Genomic DNA, 17,983 nt, shown 5'->3' on the forward strand with positions numbered 1-17,983 from the left:
TAATTGGAAAAGAAGCTTATTCTAAAATAACTAAAAGTAATCATTGTAGTGGATATATTCTTATGCTCATGCACCTTGGCCTTAAATCCATACTTTATCAAACATAAATAAAGAAGCCTGCTCTAGAGAGCCCTGGAGTGTGACTCCACCATTGTCCCTCACCCAGGGAAGATTGATTGTCTGTTATCTTTACAGAGCCTCACAATAAGAACATGAAGCAAATGGTACCATTCTCATATTTTGGTTTAGGAAACTGAGTCATTTATTTAAGAAAATGCTTGGTAAGGGTGTCAAGTCATGAATGCAGAATATAAGCTCAGTCTATTAATAAAGTGACATCCCAGAAACTCCCAACATTATATTTGTAGAATGTGTGTGTATGTGTTTATTTTAAACTATATTTTGCTACCTTCTTGAAAATAAGTGCCACAAAGGTTTGCAGATTTCTATGAGAAAGAGATATCAGGTGAATAGATTGCTTACAGAAACTCTGACTTTCCTGCATATTCTTGTGTATTTTACATTTAACTCAATACCTGGCACACTGTCCGTGCCATGCATATAGCCATTCTAGGAGTGTGAGTGAAGGAATGAGTTCATATAAATTCAGGGAGGGAAATTACCACCTATTTCAGGCCTTACACATTACAGAAGTCACCTACAATGCCACTGGTAGCATAATTTTGCAAGGTCAGGATTGATAAAGCTGCCAGTCTAAAGCAGAGATGATGCCAGTTTAGTTCTCAAGTATTTATAGGATTTCATCCCATGGATAACAGATGCACAAGATAGCTGGGAACAGGTAGCCTAGGCAAAGAAAATACCTTTTTTTTTTCCCCCTGGAGTGTTAGAAGAGAGTCCTCTCAATTCTGAAAGGGTTTATTTATGCACACAGAACTGTAAAACAGGAAGCTTATTAGTTTTCACAACCAGGCCTCCAATCGTCCTCATTATCTGTTTGCAGGCCACCATCCTATCATTGTTCTTGAGGGATGCAGAAGGTACTTTTCTCCTGTGCATAGTAAACATGGGTGATATTTTACAGTCACACATTTTCATACAATATTTTCCATTTCTCTCACCCAATGCACAATACAGATGTTTACTGGGATGATGCATGGGTGAATAGAAGACATCTGTGTGCTCAACTGCATTTTTTGAAGTATTTTAATTGTTTCTGAAAGTTTTAGGCTCATTCTGAAAACACAATGTTAAGTGTGCATGGGTGTTTCATTAAGTTACACAACTGTTTAGATCTCTAAAAGCTCCAGAAGAAAATACCAAAACTGAATTTTATTTCCCCAGTTAATGTCCCAAATCATGCAGCCAGAAAAATGACAGGATACATTTTGGTGTTGTCCCTGCACGCGACTGCAGTTAAGAATCTGTCCCTGTTTCCATAATAAATTCAATTTGGAGCATGTGGAATTTGGCAGCAAGGTTTCACTACCAGCTGAGAGTTGGCTTGGGAAGAGAACACCCAGTGAGCCACGGTTAGGTCTTTGCAAAAAACAAAGATAAACGGGGGAACTGATGATTGAGGATCCCATTGTGTGGTATATGTCTTAAAAGAAGGGGTTTTGAAGTGAAACGATGAGACACACTGCTTCGGCTTCTTATTCTGTCGGCTATTATTAATAGAAAGATTGATCACCAACAAAACAGAAGGGTCTATTCTACTATCATTTCGTATCTTTAAGCAACAGTAATTCATACTAGAAGTTCCTGGAAGGAAGCAGAAGTCCTGTCCTCTGGCTTATAGTTCAATGGTCCGATGGTGTGGTTCACCATTTCCCCCACAAATTGACTGGGGAAGAAATCTTCATGTGTAGGGTTAAATTTTTAAAAGGTCCTAATTTTTACTGATCCATGTATAATCCTCATCATTCAGTAAAGACCCCCTAAGGCGTCCCTTGGAGGTTTGGATATTTGGCATGTGTCTTCTATAATTAAGAAGCAAAACCGAAAAATACTGGTAGGATTTAGGCCACGTTTCCCACTGGGAAAATTTGTTTGATGCCCTATCTGAACAAATGAAAGTTGAAGACTCCGGTTTTAGCTAGAGAGAGGGAAGGGAAAATGCATGGGCTGCCTGCATCTATTTCTCAGCTTTTTCCTTAATCACAGGATTGTGCTCTATTGGAACTGGAGAAATAAGAAACAAACCGACAAAAAGCCTACAGAAATATATGCCAGTCATGTAAGAAAATATCCCAAAGCATCGTTTGTAAAACTAAAAAGTAATGAATTTGGTACAACACATTGGAAACATCCAGTTTCAGCTTCTAGTAAGTGTTAATTTAAATGTCAACAAGTTATACAGGTCATGTGAAATTATTGCTCAGCTATACAACAGCAACGAAAAACAGGTTGTCATGGCAATACCTGTGCCCCAGTACCTATTGTATTGCACTCTAGTACTTGAAGGAATTAATAAGGGGGATGAGAAAAGTTGAGGTGAAGATTGAGTTTTATTAAAATAATGAAAACAGTTGCATCATGTCCAAGACCTGGTATAGGCATTTGAGATGCTCGAATGTTTAGGTAAAGCATTTTCAGGTGATAATATCAGGCATTCTGCCCATAGATTGTACACACTGAACTGGGAACCAGGTGAGCTAGAAGTTCAAATCCAAAGTTTGACAATTGTTAACAATTGGAGGCTGGGATTGCAGGCCTTTCTGAATTTCAGCTATCACCAAGGTTGAACTTCTTTATTTCCCCCACCTGCTCTTAGAATGCTTATTCTCTAAATATGTACTGCAAGGGATGCCTTGCAAATGGGGTTTGTGCACTTTTCATCATAATCCTTTTAGCTTTTCCAGTGTGCACATTTTCACGCTGCACCAAACCTTTGTTTTCCTGCTTGGGGTGTCAGCTCTAGCATTTTTCTTTCTGAATAATGTGCACAATCGGTGTGCTGACTGGCTCATAAAAAAAGTATAGCCTAGCTAACAGGGCTGCACTACCCAAACCCCAACATCTTATTTTCCCGAAGGCCTTTCATCTTAGTTTGTCAGCAAACTGGAACCTCTAATCTGAAGAATAACATCTTTGATGGTTAATTTTGCTTGCAGTGTTTGCTGTCATGATTGGAGGAAAGTATGAGTCTTACAGTTAATGTGAGGAAACTTTCATGTGTGGCAAGAGGCAAATGATATTGTAGATCCTCTGTTGTTAATTAACATCCAAGCAGCATATTGGCAGATTCCACTTAACCAAGAAGTGAAATGCAGAAAAAAAAATGGGTTTGTTTAAAGGAGAATTCACCTTGGAATTGACGTATTCGCACTTGACTTCATACTAGCCGACTGCATTGTGGCGACAGGGATCATTTTTTGTTGACAACAGCTGGAAATACAACAGCTATATTATTATAATTAGGATCAGCATCAAGTTTGGATTATAATAGGGGCTTTCTTGGAGAAATGGCACAGTGTCAAATTTATAGTCACCAGCTAAATGAGTCTCTTGTATCCTCGACAAAGGGACAAAAACAGTTCCAAATGAAAACACAAACAAAGAATCCCGGTGGTTATATTTCCTGGGTATGGCTCAGGGTCCTATTTATCACACACCAACAGTTGCTGCTCTGAAGAAACATTATCCTTCAAGGTTTACACTTTTCAATTTACCTCCGTGGTCTGCATTCTGCATGCATTTCCATGGAGGAGCCTACATTGCAGCTAGAAATGTTTTCTGCTGCAAGATTAACCTCAAAGCATCCATTTCCCCCCTTACGGGTAATCACTTGACAAATGCATCCACAAAACCACCACGCACATCTATTCCAGTGTACAGGAGCATCAACTGTCTTGGATCACAGTTAGGAGGAGTATTATCCTTGACAGGAAGGAGTGCTGGAGAGAGAGAGAGAGAGAGAGAGAGAGAGAGAGCCTTAGTGACCTATATCCTCCAGCCACAACCTACCTGCCTAAAGTTACCACCCATATAATCCATATTGATAGATTAATCCACCCATTAGGTCACACCTCTCAAACTCTATTCATTTCACCTCTGAAAATTCTTACATTGTCTCATGCATGAGCATTTGGGTAATACCTCATATTTAAACCATACATTGCTGTTGTGGTACCCAGCCCTGTAGATCATCTTGGCAACTGTGTGAGATTTGGGTGGATGGGAGAGATGACATTCTTCTGAATGCCATCCATCCAAATAACATCAAACAACTTTGTACTGAGGGTACAGTGTGCCTGATGCATACTTTGTTAAACACTTTTAATTCTTCAGCCAGGACTAATTTTTATTTGAAAGAAGAAAATGATGTGAGATAGGTTGGATAGAAGAATGTAAAGCTGTGTGTCTAGCTCTGGTTGGGCAATTTTACTAAGGAAATCACTTTCTTAAAAAGTACTTTTCATTGACATATAATATTTGTACATATTTTGTGGTGGATTGTAAGATTGTGACTTTTGATTCATGTTTCTCTTTGGAAAGAATCAACTCAGGATGATTAACATATTTATCACCTTATGTTTTTTATCATTATTAATGATAATAATGCATTATTATGATTACCCTGCTGTACTACAGAGCACCAAAACTTATTTCTTGTATCTAACCTTCTTATTGTTATGGTTATAAGGTTCCTTTTCCTGTGGTTTCCTCTCAAATTTATGGAAATATATTACTATTATGCAAAATGACAATTATACATTAAAACATCTACCACCACTTAGAATTTAAAAGACTAGTTTATTATTCAGTTTTACATATATTTACATGTAATGTATTTATCAAAAGAATGACAGTGAGCTCTTAATAACATCATATCAATAATTCTTTACCTAAATAATTGCATCTAATTATCTCAAAAAGTCTATGATGTGACAAAAACTATCATCTTCCTTTTCACAGATTAGGAAACCAAGGATTAGAAAAGTTTTGCTATTTGTTCAAGTACAAAGAATTAGTAAAATTTGGAGATGGAGTCTGAAACAAATATTCAAGATAGTTTGACTCCAAATTTACTCTCTCAGCCTCTCCCATAAACTCATATAACCACATTTGATCCTCACAAAAAAGATTGAGGTTTGCAGAATAATAATGATCATCTTTGCATATTAAAAAAACTGAATTACAGAGCATTTAAATGATAGAAACCTGGCCCTTTACTCCTGAGCTAGTAATATCTCATGATAAGATATGATCACATTACAATAAGCAATAAATGGAAATGATCAAATGATTATCATCAGCCTTGCGATAGCAAACTCCCTAGAAAGTATTCTCATCTTCCATTTAACCAGAAAAGGTCTTCATGTCTTTTCTGCATTGTGAATGATTTAAAAACACTTCATTTTACAAACAAGTCTGAAAAAAAGAATTTTTTTCCAAAGTATTCATGCTAGAAATTAATGTCTCTAAGGTGAAGAGGTGAAAACAAAATTTAAAGTTGGATGCCTACTACATGTGTGTTGAATGGTGACTTTACAGTGGAATTGCCTGAGAAGATTTTAAAAATACTCTCCTAGTGTCTCCATCTTATTGTGAAAAAGGGCCCTAGGGATCTATTTTCCAAAGCCAGAGTCTCATCCAGAGGCGAAATTGTTGCTCATAGGCTTAGCATGTGATAATTTTTGTAAGACACTAACATATATTATTTTGTATTCTTCTCATAATAACACAAATATATATTGTAGAATTTATTCTGAGACTACCTCAGGTAAAAAGATAAAGATTAGTGTTTCAGAACAAGTTTGGGCCATTTTTTATATAAAACTCTTAACTCTATACTGTTCTGCCAAAACACACCTGTCTGCAGATTTATACCATGATGATATCCTTCAGAAAATATTTGGATTTATTATGTATTTATTTATTTATTTATTTGTCTAAGAAGATACTTCCTCATTTAAGAGTCATCACTAAAAAAGCAATTTGGGTCATGATAGAAATTTTTGACCATTCATTTCTCTTTTCAGGGCTTAGGCAATGACAAGAACTGAATGCCTAGATTCATTAACTTAACCTCATATTAAGTATTAAGCTTATTTTAATAATGGAAGAATTAAATTTTTTCTTTAAGAAATCAAAGTACCACATCCCACCAAATTGGGAAGTTAAGGTCTGAGAATCACAAGTTAGATGTCAGCTTCAACAACTTAGCAAGACAGTGTCTCAAAATAAATTAAAAAGCGCTGGGATGTAGCTTAGTGACAGATTTCTTGTCTAGCATGTATGAAGTCCTGGGTACAATCTCCAGTAATGCCATAAAAAGAATTAACTTCAACACATTAGACAGCAAAGAAAAATGAACTCATCCCAGGGTCTTCTGCACAGAAGAGTTTCCCCTTTCTCATAAGTCTTTTTCTCTCTATTTCTTCTTTTTCTTTAATATTTTTAAATTAATTTTAGACCTATAGAAAAGTTGCAAATATAGTTGCAGTATACCCCTTTTTAGTCCAGTTGTTGGTGCTATAACAGAATACCTGGGACTGGGTAAACTTATGAAGGACAGAAATTTATTTTATCTTAGTTGGAGACAATGGGTGATTCAAGATCAAGGTGTTGGTATTTGGTGAGGACCTTCTAGCTGCATCCTCTGGAGGGAAGAAATGCTATGTCCTCACATGCAGAAGGTGGACAGGCAAGAGAGAGGAACTCCCCCAGTTATAAGCAAAGAACTCTGGTGTCCTAATTGCCTCTTAAAGGCCTTCCACTCTCAATTCTAACACATTGGCACCTCCTGAATTTTGGGTGCAACACATTCAAACCCAGGCACCTCTCACTTTATGTTCAGTGTAACATATTAGTACAAGGATCAAATCATGGGAATTAGCACAGATATCTGTTGTTATCATAATTTCCCTGGGTTAATGTTTGATCACTGCTTAAAGTAGACTTCTGCTGTAAAATTGTAATTAGTTGTTCTCCTAGTTAAAAAAAGAAAAAAAAAACTGGCAGGGGGGATTATACCTAGGGGTGCTTTACCACTGAGTATATCGCCAGACCTTCTTACTTTTTATTCTTATTTATTTATTTATGGTAATGGGAATTGAATTCACAGGTATTTTATGACTGAGCTATGTTCCCATCCCTTTTTATTTTTTATTTTGAGATAGGGTCTGACTAAGTTGCTGAAGCCGGCCTCAAACTTGCAATCCTCCTGCCTCAGTCTTCCAAATTTTGAGGATCACAGGTGCCTCCCAGCAGTGCTCCTAATATTCTCTGATTTCCAATTAAATCTTGGAGCACTAAGAGCAGGGGTGACCCCCAACATAGGACTTATCTTTACCTGAAATATCTTCTCTGCTTCATAATGGTGAAGCCGGTGTTCTCCAATCTGACATTCAAATATTCCCTTAGCTCAAATCTTTACCCTTAACTTTGATAATTGATTGTTCCTATTATCACTTTTTCCTTGTTATCTTTCACCTGGAAGGTTTTGCCTCCAATTCTTCCACAACCAATGTAATTTTCAAATAACAACAAATATTGTACTTTTATATGTTCAGTTCACTAGCAAGATCGATGAGTCTTGATTTAAACACATGTGTGTTCGTATGTGTGTGCACACATGTGTGGTGTGGATATATATTTTTCCAGCGTAAGGTGGAGTGTGCTGCACAAGAGGTATTCAATGCATTTTTTTGTTGTTGTTGTTGTTGATTGTAGATTTTGTAGAATCTCAAAATCATCATTCCAAGTAGAAATTTCAATTTTATAAGATTAATGACTTCTCAACAAATATTATTGTTACATTATCTTGAAGAGTGACTGCAATTCAGACATGTCAAAAGGATTTAGATTGGCAAGATATTGCAAGACCTTACCCTTTTTTCGGACATCACTGAGGTATTCTGCTCATATACATACTGCATCTCCTTCAGGATTAAAACACTTCCCCTAGGTGCATGGGAGCTTGGAGTATTCACAGCCCTAGCTGATGATCAGATCCTTACAACCAATTCACTGTTGTCCTCTTCCAAAATGACGGCCTGGATCATGCCAGCTCTGCATGCTCAGGGGGCAGCTCATACCTCAGGGCTCCTCAGTGCTGCAGCGTGAAGGCTGGGTCTTATCTCCTTGATGGGCAGCCCCGTTCTAGAGCCAACATGGAGTCCACTGAGACCTGTATTGTCACTGCCTCACAACTCTTGTGCTCTTGCCCAGCCCCCACACAGATAGATGCAGAGCACCCTCCAGTAAAAATTCTGCAAGAAATCTGAGCATCAGTTTTCCAAAAAACTGCTCTGTGACATCTACCATTCTTTAAGTCATCAGATACCTTATTCACTCACACTTTTGTTCAGTTACTAAATATGTATTCAGTAATTACTGTGTGTATGTAACACAAGTGCAGAAGGCTTTGGCTCTGTGCATATAGGCCATGATTCCTGTTATCAATCCAGACTTCTCCAAGTTATCCCAAGGTTCAGAAATTCCCCAAATGGCCCAGGGTCGCTACTTTGCCTTTACTGTGCTTAACACATTGTTGGGAGCTCCTTCCCTACCATACTCCTATGTTAAAGTTGACATGCCTTTAATGATTTAACTTAGATGCATTCTCTCTCAGCAACCTGTCTTTGACCATCCTGTCTATGCTGGACCAAGTGAGGTTTCCTTCCTTGACACTATGACATTCAGCTCAATTTCTCCTTAAATTCATCTGTTTCCTTCTTTTCCTTCCCACCACCAAACTGTAAGCTTCCTGAGTATAGAGGTTTTGTCTTAAAATATACACTCCAGTTCAGGCAAGACATGTGTGGAATTGTTGAAGATTAATCTGGAAAAGAAAAAGATTTTGATTCTATTATCCATAGGCCTAATTATCTAAGCATGCTGATTAATTGGTAGTTCCGATCTAATTTTATAGTCTGAGGAATTAAATACCATAGGATAAAATATTCCTTTGATATTTTTGTACAGCTTTTTCAGCAGCCAATTTTTCCAGGTACTTTCAGTTGTGTTTTTGCAAAACCTAAATGCTACATGGCTATATTATATTATTAACCTATGTTTCAAATTCCTTTGATATGATTCCTTTGCATATTCTCCAAGCCAACTTGAATCTAATAGGTAGTTTTAAAATGAAAACTACAAAGAAATCTGAAATAATACAGATACTGAAAGGGCCTTCTTTATGTAGTACTCCAGCCTAGCAGTACCATTTCTTTTAAAAGACTTGGATGTTGTTGAAATTAGAACCCAGCAGTTTATCTCCATTTTTTTAAAAAGAGATTTCTTTCTTCTTTATTCCCAACATGGATTTCTGTATGATATGCTTGGCAAAATTTAGCTCTTGGCGAAGAATTAAAGTGCTAATTATTACTTTTTTTCTTCTCCTTTTTATTAGGTACGTCTGTCACTAATGTAACAGCTACGGATGCTGATGACCCAGTTTATGGAAACAGTGCAAAGCTGGTTTATAGTATCTTGGAAGGACAGCCTTATTTCTCCATTGAGCCTGAAACAGGTTTGTGTCCTACATTTTTAATTCTATTTACCATGTTTTATGCTTCAGGGAAACATTTTTCTTGGGATTGGATTATGAAATGTTCTGGCTAAGTATTTCATCACCTGTATTCATACTATTTGGATGTGCACTGTGAGGCTCAGAGTATCCTTTACAACCATTTTGATACTGATGAAAACAAATGGCAGAGCCTATGCAGACTATCACCTATTTCTAAGATGTTCTGATAATGATTTTTCTTGCTGGAATAAGAGGGTAAATATAATTTCAGTCATGCATAAGCTGTATTGTGCTTGATAAGTAAATTCTTAAGTTTTAATTCACAAATATATAAAATGGGCATGGAACCTACCTCCTAGTGTTAGAATGAATATCAGATAAAGCAATAAATATACAACATGCTGCATATGGTATATGGAAATCATTCAATGCATGTTAGATAGTATTACATTTGCCATTAGAGTCCTCATTGGTAAAACAGAATACTGATGTCTATCCTTTAGAGTTCTTATGAAGATATTTTCTGTTCAGTATTCAATCCAGCCAATACTCTGAGGTCTGGTGGTACAACTTTTAAAGACCATGAATTAAATTATTCTAAAAACAATCAAATGCAAATAAAAGTAAAAACAACAACTCTCATTTAAAAAAATGTTTTGGAAAATAACGTCATAAAAACAGTAGATTTTGTACTCGAAGAGGTATTTTTCTAATTGTTTTAATTTAATAATATATTAAGAGAATAACTTTTAAATCCTGTGGGATTTTGTTGTATCACATTTTAAAATTATTAAGAACAACATTATTCTTAAAAGTTCTTCTAAAAATAAGTATTAAAAACAGCATCTTTTTGTGTTTTTCTTCTGTATCTGGTGGTTTTGTCCACAAATTTCCAAATAGAAAAAAATTAATATAACATATGTGTATACACACCTGCACATATATTATTTATTTATTTTTAGCATTATTGAGATAAATTTCCATGACTTGCTATTAAGTCAATTTTTAATTAAATTAAAAATTCAAAGTTTCTGTGTGCTTTTTATTTTCTTAAGTCAAGGAGTAAAATCCTCATGCATTTAAAAGTAAAACAAAAAAAAGTACATTTATTCATAAGTAGGTCATGGCTTAAAATTGAACTTAGATTTGGAAGCAGGAAGGCACTCTTGTAAAGTGCATTAATTGCAGGTGTGATTATATATTCATCCTCAGCCAGGAAGGAAGCATGTCATAAATTCTATTTCATTGGGTCCCTGGATCACCCTGGAGAAGTGGCAGAGCAGGCAGTCAGCCCTGAGTCTTAAGGGAAAAGGAAGTCTCGATATGTCCTATTACTTGGCCAAAGTTAGAGTGGCAGAGTTAGGAGCAGACTTAGGAATTGCCTCCAGGTCCCTAATTTCAAAGCTACTGTCAGATGTCTTTGAACTTCACTTCACCTTTCATAGTCAATAATTATGGTACGGGGCTTCTTAAGAAAGCACTGTGCTAATTACCTAAGTGGAATAGAATAGTGTTCTTCTTCCATTCTTGGCCGTTGTTCACTTGAGTCTTTTTGTTCACTGTTCTGAGTATAATACAGATGTTAATCCAGCAGATATCTTTTGAGCATTCACTATGTGTCAGGCACTGAATTAAACATAGGAAGAAAAAAAAAACATAGAGGCTGGTCTCAGCTTGCAAATATCTCATGATCCATTTTGAAAGACAGATTTTTTCTTTCAACATAAATAAAAGAAGCATGGTAATGCCATTTAAATAATTTATATCTTAAGAATAAATTACACTGAGATGTAGATAATTAAAGCCCCCTCCCTATAAGTTAAAAGATTTGGGCAATTTTAGGCTTCATTGATGTATATCTTTATGTGTATATGTGTGTGTGTGTGTGTGTGTGTGTGTGTGTATCCATTTGTTTAATTAAATGTTGTCAGTTTCATCTAATATTTAAATTTCTACTCATCATTATGTGTATCTAAACACAACTATTTTAGCTTTACGATTTCCAATATGAGAGCCATAAAATATCTGGTTTATGTTTTAGAAGATTTATTCTGACACTATCATATATAATGTCATGGAGAGAAATGATACTTGAACAATTCACATAGTAGTTGCTTTGTATATGTTGGGTGAATGAGCTTGAAGTTTTTAACTAAAGCAGTCTCAATGCAGCTGACAATCAGCAAAGAGTAAGTCTTTATTCTATAGCTGAAACAGACAGATATATGGTTGAAATGTAAAGAGTTTGTGTAAACGCCTGAATAATTATATTTGAGTGTGTGAAAATGAAAGTGGAAATTGTTTAGTTCTATGAGTCTCCTCCTTTCTTTGTCTTTTTTTGAGACTGGTATGAATGTGTGTGTGTGTGTGTGTGTGTGTATGTGTATTGGTATGTGTGTTGAGAGAGAGAGAGGATTAGAGCCATGCAGAAACAGATGGAGAACACTGTTTAATTTTTTTTCTATTAGAAAAATATAGAAAAAAATGGACAGAGAGCATTGAACACTTGGACTTTTAATTTTTTGAACATATGGAATTTAATACACTTTCTGGTGACCAAAAGATGTGTATCGCTTAAGTACAATGGAAAATAGATGCTGAGACAGAGTTAGCAGTACAAGTGGCTTATTCTTACTGGGGAGTTATGTCTAAGAAAGATAAAGGAGGCAGGAAAAAAAGCCTGTGTAGAGAAATTCTTCATATCAGATGCAGATCGGCTATACAAGCAAGGAAAGACGAAGAAGAAGCAGGATAAGGTAATGTGGACCAAACAATATCTTGGCCAAACCTATGGGGATCCTTGGAGCAAAGATGACCCTTAGGAGTCCCACATTGCAGAAAAGGGGCCAGGCTTTATCACACCCACCATGCTCAGTCATTGTGTGGCAAGAGAAAGTTTGGCTTGAATTCCTCAGCTAACTGCACTCCTTGGCAAGTTCTTGAAATCCAAGCCTCAGGCCTCTGGCTGACCCAACATGCACATTGAAAGAAAAGAGATAACAACTTCTTACCGTACCAAATAAATGAATGTAATATTAAAAAAAAAATCATAATATTCAGGGTTAACAGATGTTTGGTGAACAAACCGATAGCAGGGGCTTTAGTAGGTGCTTTTATTTTTAAGAAATATATGCTTGGGGCTGGGGATGTGGCTCAAGCCATAGTGTTCTCGCCTGGCATGCACAGGGCGCTGGGTTCAATCCTCAGCATCACATAAAAATAAAATAAAGATGTTGTGTCCACCGAAAACTAAAAAATAAATATTAAAAAATTTTCTCTCTCTCTCAAAAAAAAAGAAATATATGCTGTGCCTCAAAATTATTAAGAACGTTCACTAATTTTGACCAGAGACTTAAAATTCTAGTACCATAAAAGATAAAAAACTTTCACAGATGAGCAAAGACTCTTTCTATAAGACCAACATGGTTCTGAAAGAGTGCCTGAAACATTGACTCTACTTGGTCGGTCAGTTCGCAAGTTCAGAAAGTGACACAGTATAATTGGATCATAAAATGCTGGCTCCATACTAGTGAATATCACCACTTGTGTCGGCTCATTCTCCTCCATTCCATTTACTCCAGGATTCTGGCTATTCCAGCAAGCATCTCACCTGGAGCAAGAGTAGCTAGAATGGTCAATATGATGGCAGTGAATTTTCCCTCCCAGGCTGTGCAATGCCACCACCTTTATGATCTTCAGAGAAGAAGGTAGTTCATAGACCACTGTCATCAAATCCTTGAGGCTAGAATATTTTCGATAAACAAAAAAGGGAAAAAAATCCTTTATTTATCTTGTTTATTCCTCAAAAGAATGCTATGAGCAGCACTCCTAACTTGGAAACAAATAAATTCTGCTCCTCCTTGCTTATTACATTCCCACTTTATGGAATTATGTACTGTGGTCGTAACGATCTCTCTGATCTTATTTCAGGTATCAGCTTCAGACCACAGAGAGACTTGCCATTTATTCTGTTTAATTTTCTTGTTTGAGCTTAACTAAATCAGTAATTGTCTTGTCTATTGACTCTTTATATTTTTAAGTCAGTTTCCATACCAGCATATATAGTTGGAGAAAGAATGGGGCTTGTCTGATTTGTTGGTTTTCTTTCTACTCCTGTTCCTAGGAGGTTGTCTGGCACCTAAACATACATGAACAAGTAACTGAGAGAAAACAAAGGATGGGGGAGAGTGAGGAAGGGACTAGAAGCCATGGAAGGAGAGAGGGATAAAGTAAGAGCAAATTATTAGAAAGAGAAAATCTTGCTCATAATTCATAGAAACAGTGTTAAAGGATCCCTCTGGGAAATTCTGGTGTATACTCTTTCTGTTTTTCTGACAAAAATAATATATTTTAACTCCAAGTATTACTGCTTATAGTTTGAAATTTATATAGGATGAACACTTGTGCTATTTTCATATCTAATATTATACTTTAAGTATCCAAGGAAGCACAACACTGTTCTTGTGTTGCAAAATCGAGCTGTGAGACCATGCTAATCTCTGGCTCAGATTTCCTTCTAGGTCATGTGGGAAGAAAGATTCAGGGTCCAGTAAATGAGAAAGAAATGGATATTAATGTATTTTCCTATTTGAGAGGTCATTGTGATAACACTACTACTGCTACTGCTAATAATAATGACATAAATAATAAAGAGAAAAATCATTGTGTTTGTACAGTCTTCTCTGTTTGACAGAGTACTAAACCAACTTGCAGAGGGAAGAATTTCTGTCTCCATTTGCAAATGACAGAATCCTGTTTCAGAAAGAAAGGTAATATGCCATCCCCATCTTTAGATAAAATTGTCTGTCAAATTATAACAACCAGGGGCTGGGGCTGTGGTTCAGTGGTAGAGCGCTCTCCTAGCATGTGTGAGGCGCTGGGTTCAATCCTCAGCACCACATAAAAATAAATAAGGAAAATAAAGGTATTGTGTGCAACTAAAACTAAAAAATTTATATTAAAAAATTATAACAACTGGAGAATGAAAACAAGAAAATAAACAACCACCTCACTCAATGAACACTTATTATGTTCTTGGCACTGTACCAATCACGTTTGCATCCATTATCAAAAATTTGTATTAACTTATTCCACACAGTATTTGGAAATAGATAGTAATGTCATCTCAGTTTTACTGATTAGAGAATAGAGTCTGACTTGATCCATTTCTTGCTGAAGGTGTTTGAAGCATGATTCAAAGTGAAACTGACTGATTTCACATCCTAAAGTTTTTGACATTCTCTTGTACTCCCATTTGACTTCCAGGCAATGTGGCTTATGCCAGGGGATGTTACTGGTTTGGAAAGGAAACTATATAACTTGGAAGCAGACCTTTATACATAGGCATAGGAAACAGAGTATTGCTGGGGAAGATGTGAGGCAGTAGTAATTGTAAAATGAATCATCATTTTTTATGAATAGCTTTTATTATTGCAGGTCAAAGACTGAAAATAATTTATTTGAATTCTAAAAATGCTTTTTTAAAAAAAATGCCTTTCCCTCCCTGCCACCCCCAAAACCATATGTTTTCTCGTAACATTTTGGGCACAGACAGGGAGAGATGTGGCATTTATTTAAAAAGCACTAATTTGAACACAGTAGTGAGAAAACACTTGTGGTCCATTCTAAGTCATTGAAGATGGAAAGTAAATAAAATGTAAGACAAGTGAATAATAAATGCTCAATTATCTAAGGAAACCAGGGTAAAATTTCAGGACGGTCCAAACTTTGCTCTAGGCAACCCAGAGTATGAAAAATCACCTGCTTAAAAATAAACTAACTTAATTCATTGACCTTTTTTTGAAACTCAGACTATCTTTCTTCATTGGCTACAAATAACATTTGTCTCAGTGTAACCTGTATAAAAGAGCCAAGGAAAAAAATACTGCTTGGGAAAAAAAAAATCCATGTAATGAATGGCTCTCTTTTAGAAAAATCAAGATAATACATGGAGTCTTCATGGAATGCCTTCACGGAATTGAGTCATTTTTAAACCTTCTGAGTCAAAGTGATAAATTGCAAACACACTGGGTGTCTTTTTAATCAGGATTGCATAGATTACCATTTTTCCTGCCAAGGGGACAAGCTAAAGAATTTGCTTAGTGCAGTTCTTTGAGAAGCAGTATTCAGATAAATTCAGGCAGACCCACAATGCTGAGCTATATATTGATAGTTGGGAATGTCTTCATATTTCACATTAATTGGCATTTGGTCACCGTTTATATTCTAAGTCATGTTTCAGGCACTAGAGGTGAAGAGTGCTGTGAATGATAAATACTGAACATATATTAAAAATTATGACATATAACTATAAAACATTATATGCTGTGTATCATATACAACATATACACACACATATATGATCTTGGGGTCATGATACAGGGATGAAGGGGGTACCAACTAAGCAAACTTGAATGGAGAGAGGAGACAGATACTTTCTAGAAGCTATACCTCTTGCCTTATTTAACAGATACCAGCATCTAATTATTTGGAAATAATAACTATGGCATTGTTGATGGTAACCAGGGATGAAGAGTATGCCCAGAAGTTCTACATAGGAATAGATCACAAGCTCATCCTGTCCTCTGAAGGAGGCTTGTGAGTCTCCTTCCTTCTTGCATCAGTGACATTGCATTCATAGGAGTGGCACATAATTCTAAGAATCATCTAACCACTGTCTAACATGCCCTGTTCAGAACATCCAAGGGAAGCAAGTTGCTCTTTCTTTGCTACTTACTCTGTACTGTTTCTGCAACTCTCTCAGTAACTATGTAAAATGGGTGTTACAATCCTGCATCTTCACTTTGCATGAAAAGAAATAAAAGCACTGAGCTGATTAACTTCTAGAAAGTAAGTACAAGTTGGAGTTGGGTTTCTAATCACATCTTTCCACTTTAAAACTCAGCTGTATTAAACTTCCCATGTGCATATGCAGACAATTGTGAAAAAAGTAAGGGAAAAAATAAATGGGTTTAGAATAAAAAAGAAAAAGGAAAGGAACAGAACAGGTGTTATAAACATTTTGATGCTCTCATTTAAAATTAATGTTTATTTCCAATTAAGCAAATAGTTACTTATTAATTTCCTCCTCTCTCAGAGACAAAAAGATGTTTGAAATAGATATACACCTGATACTGTGTAGTTCATAGAATTAGAGTGATCATAAATAATTAGGATCATAAATATTTATGCTATAAAGTGGATGTTTTCTTGTTTATTGCCCAAAGTGCTATGAAGAAAACATGTAAGGTAATGAAATAGATGGTTTATTTTTATTGTTATTCAAATAATAGAGTTGGATTTCATGAAAAGAGAGTGGAAACATTAGTAGAATATTCTTGAAAAGTCAGAGTAATTGATTTAGATTAATTTGATGTGGAGGATTCAAGAGTTTGGTGTAGGGGAGCCCAAGATAGTTCTATTTGCAAACAAAAGTCAGTATCAGACAATCAGTCATCATCCTTCAAAATCTTTCCACTTACTACAGAACTCTGACTTTAAAGAAATCCTCAGCATAATACTGAAAATATACTGGAAATAATTTTCCCTTACAGTTAGAAAATTATGTGATTATATCATGGCAGAAAAGAAATATTTCTACTTGTGCCTTTTAAATAAATCACTTATAAAATAAACAGGTTTTTCAAACTCCTATTTACCTGCTGTTTTGTTAAGAACAAGCATAAAAGACTCAATTTTTTGAGTGGTCATGGCAGGGCCTAAGAACTCTGTGGCTATATAAACAAAACAAAGAAAAAACTAGAAAATATGATTTAAGCATTATGCTAGAGTCTCTGTACACTTTGTGATTATGTGTAATTTATCATTCAAAGTCTTATGTCTGATTATTTTATTATAAGCTAGGCCCTTTTTTCTTTTTTTTTACTTTTATTTTATTCTATTTTATTTTTGTATACTAGGGATTGAACCCAGGGACACTTATCCACTGAGCCACATTCCCAACCTTTTTCTTATTTTGATTCAGATAATCATTAAGTTGCTTAGGCCTTCACTAAGTTGCTGAGGTTGGCTTTGAACTTTTGTGATCTTCCTGCCTTTGCCTCCTGAATTGCTGGAATTGCAGGGGTGCACCTCTGCACCTAGCTTAGGCTATTTTATGTGACCATGAAAACCATAAATTTGGAATTTAGTTTGCAATTTTAGCATTCACAGGTTTACAGAGTTGAAGTGGTTGTTATATGGAAGCACAGTTAAAATTGTGTGTGTGTGTGTGTGTGTGTTTGTGTACATATGTATCTATACACATATATACATAGAGGGTTTCTTTACAGGTTATTTCCCTTGTGTGTGACAGAATACTACTGGAACCTTCCTTTCCATGCCATTAAGTACAATGTTGTTGCTATGGTATTATCTATCTTAGAAGCCACCTTTACACTCTGACACCTGGGATCTCTTAAAAATGGGAATAGAAATTGCCTAATTGTAATGAAACTGATTTTTAAAAGCATTATATTTGCATGATGGAACAACAAAAATTTCAGTTCTTTTTTTCTTTTAATTTTTTCCTTACTCATTGGA

General features: G+C 35.7%; 1 protein-coding gene across 6 annotated transcripts in view; it reads left to right on the plus strand.

The window, feature by feature from the left end:
- Nucleotides 1-17,983, plus strand: part of Cdh8 (cadherin 8) — a 356,401-nt gene that overhangs the window by 152,998 nt on the left and 185,420 nt on the right. For all 6 annotated transcript variants that reach the window (XM_015488796.2, XM_048792057.1, XM_015488797.2 and 3 more), the window contains exon 4: nucleotides 9,323-9,442. In XM_015488796.2, coding sequence (XP_015344282.1) covers nucleotides 9,323-9,442 — 120 coding nt within the window. The remainder of the gene's footprint in view (nucleotides 1-9,322; nucleotides 9,443-17,983) is intronic.

Source organism: Marmota marmota, unplaced genomic scaffold (genome assembly GCF_001458135.2).
Source record: "Marmota marmota marmota unplaced genomic scaffold, marMar, whole genome shotgun sequence".
NCBI lineage: Eukaryota > Metazoa > Chordata > Mammalia > Rodentia > Sciuridae > Marmota > Marmota marmota.